Source organism: Oratosquilla oratoria, chromosome 17 (assembly GCF_046742065.1).
Source record: "Oratosquilla oratoria isolate Oo_2021 chromosome 17, ASM4674206v1, whole genome shotgun sequence".
NCBI lineage: Eukaryota > Metazoa > Arthropoda > Malacostraca > Stomatopoda > Squillidae > Oratosquilla > Oratosquilla oratoria.
Window position 1 is genome coordinate 4,102,310 of NC_134793.1, and position 2,420 is coordinate 4,104,729.

The following is a 2,420-nucleotide window of genomic DNA, read 5'->3' on the forward strand; positions in this document are numbered from 1 at the left end:
GTTTTTGTTCGCCTTCTCTAGTTCTTCCAATTTTTCAACCCTCTGTACAATGTTGTTAACATGACCGAACCTACGCTCCAAGTCCTCGATCATCTTATCGACCTTCTCTTCTAGTCTTGTCAGTCGGGGGGGTTTGTGTCCCCCCCCCCACCCTCTTTAAATCCCTGGAAAATATTCTCATCACTTTCTACTGTATTGCTCTTATCTATACTTCTAATCTTTACATTTTTATTAGACATTTCATCGTCGCTCAGCTGGTCGGGGGGCCGTTTGTTTACCTCTCGCCTGTCTGCCTGGGCCAAGTCCTCTCCTTCCTCATTTCCTTCCATTTCCCTCAGCAATCCCTCCCCTTCTCCTCTTTCCCTACTTTCCCACTACCCCACGAGCAATTTCCCCCCACCCTGTAAATACAACAGGCACTTCTCTTTGCGTTGGGATCCACGAAACTTCAATTTTCTTCAGAACGTCTTCTAAGCCATCCGTTCGTTGAAGTGTGTGTGCGTGTGTGTGTGTGTGTGTGTGTGTGTGTGTGTGTGTGTGTGTGTGTGTGTGTGTGTGTGTGTGTGTGTGTGTGTGTGTGTGTGTGTGTGTGTGTGTGTGTGTGTGTGTGTGTGTGTGTGTGTGTGTGTGTGTGTGTGTGTGTGTGTGTGTGTGTGTGTGTGTGTGTGTGTGTGAATGCTCACAAGTATTTTTCTTCTCTACACCGCTTCTTTTATAGACCAAAGAATTACTTTAGTTTTTTAATTTTACTTTCTCTTGCTTTGAATCTCTATTATTCATTTCTAACTACTATTACATTGCCTGGTCTTTTATGAAACAAAATATTTGAGATAAAGCTATGACTTTTCCCAAATTTCTCCTCTAATTTACTAATATTTATGCCAATCGCGTTTTTTCATTCGGGCAGATAAACACTGTTCATAAGGAAAACATTTATTAACTTGAGGAAAGTCCAACTGCCTTGAGCAGTTCACTGTCTTAGTTATCTACAATCACGATGTGCTGATTGTTGCCACATGCCTCCATATTATGAATTCTCGGGTAATTACTCCGTGACAATCGTTCTTTGATTGTCAGTAATATAATTACCCTTATGTTGTAGGTTTTGTTAACGACATAATTTTGTTATCAACAGCATATGCGTAAAAATAACTCGATGATGCATTCTGAAAATGTAACAAGTGGATACATTTGACTCCTCTTGAAAAATATTTGCCCCCAGAAACAGCAGACTTTGTCGGGTGAGAAGGCAAAGTTCGAAAGAAAGCTTTGCCAACGAAGTTCTCGATGGCGTTAACAAAGAGAAAAAAAAAGGAATGTTTATTAGATGTTGAAGGTTCTGGAAGGTAGCAAGTGTCGAGACTTCTCATCGGTTGGAGCAGGGGTACTGTTCCCACTTGCTGCAGCAAAGAGCCTCCTGGCTCTGTTCTTCCGTGAACTCCCATGGTCCGCTGCACAGCTCGTAGTAGTTATACACGTACTCGTTGTCAACATCACCGTGGTAGGTTTCCTGGCAAAGGTGCTGTCCGATGGTCGTGATGCCGTCATCCAAGAGGGTGTAGAGGTCTCCGTTGTTGGTCAGTGTGTTGAATTCTTGAATGCACAGAGTCTTGCACTGGAAGTGGGCATCGCAGCTGAGGAAGAAAAAGTATTTCAGGATACGAGTGTTTCTCGACTTACGTCGAAATACACATGAAATACATGTCAGCAGGCGACCAATTGATCAATAGAAAGCCTGGATGGAGTGTAGCAGATATAGAGTGAAAGAATGAATCGATAGATTTATAGAGATATGAAATTTACTCACATGAATAAGTAAATATATAAATAAATGAGTAAATAAATAAATAAATAAACAAAATAGTAAAAATAAATTAAAATATAAATGGATGATTACATAAATGAATCAATATATAAGTAAAGGAATAAGTAAATAAACATATTGATTTGTATATAAATGATTAAACAAATAGATAAATAAATAAATACTTATATGAATCAATTTATGAATAAGTTTATAAATGAATAAGAATAACAATGAATAAAAAATAAGGAAATTAATATGTAAACTATTTAAGTTTTCAATAAGTTCAGGTGATTATTTGCTATTCCGCGCAGTTGTGTTGGCACGATGTGTATATATTTATATTGTAATGTGTATATTTTATTTATATTAGTGTGATATTGTATGTATAAATTTCAGTAGTGTTGTTGTATTTATTATTTTTATCGGATGCCCTCAAGGCTTGGCTTGGGCAGTTTTGGCGGGAATGTTGGCGTTTTCTCAGTCTCCTTGTGGCTCTGACGCCTGCTGCACGTGTTTTTGTGTGTTCGTGCCTTTTTTCTCATTTTTCCCAATATATTGAACTGTGCTTCCGGTGTTTCATTGCCACCCAGAACACACTTTTGCATTTTGCATC

The 2,420-nt window shown here is 38.6% G+C and overlaps 1 protein-coding gene across 1 annotated transcript in view; it reads right to left on the reverse strand.

The window, feature by feature from the left end:
- Positions 1-917: 917 nt before the first annotated feature.
- Positions 918-2,420, reverse strand: part of LOC143034344 (uncharacterized) — a 6,391-nt gene continuing 4,888 nt past the window's right edge. Inside the window, exon 4 of the mRNA XM_076200282.1 lies at positions 918-1,634. Coding sequence (XP_076056397.1) covers positions 1,367-1,634 — 268 coding nt within the window. The 3' untranslated portion in view covers positions 918-1,366. The remainder of the gene's footprint in view (positions 1,635-2,420) is intronic.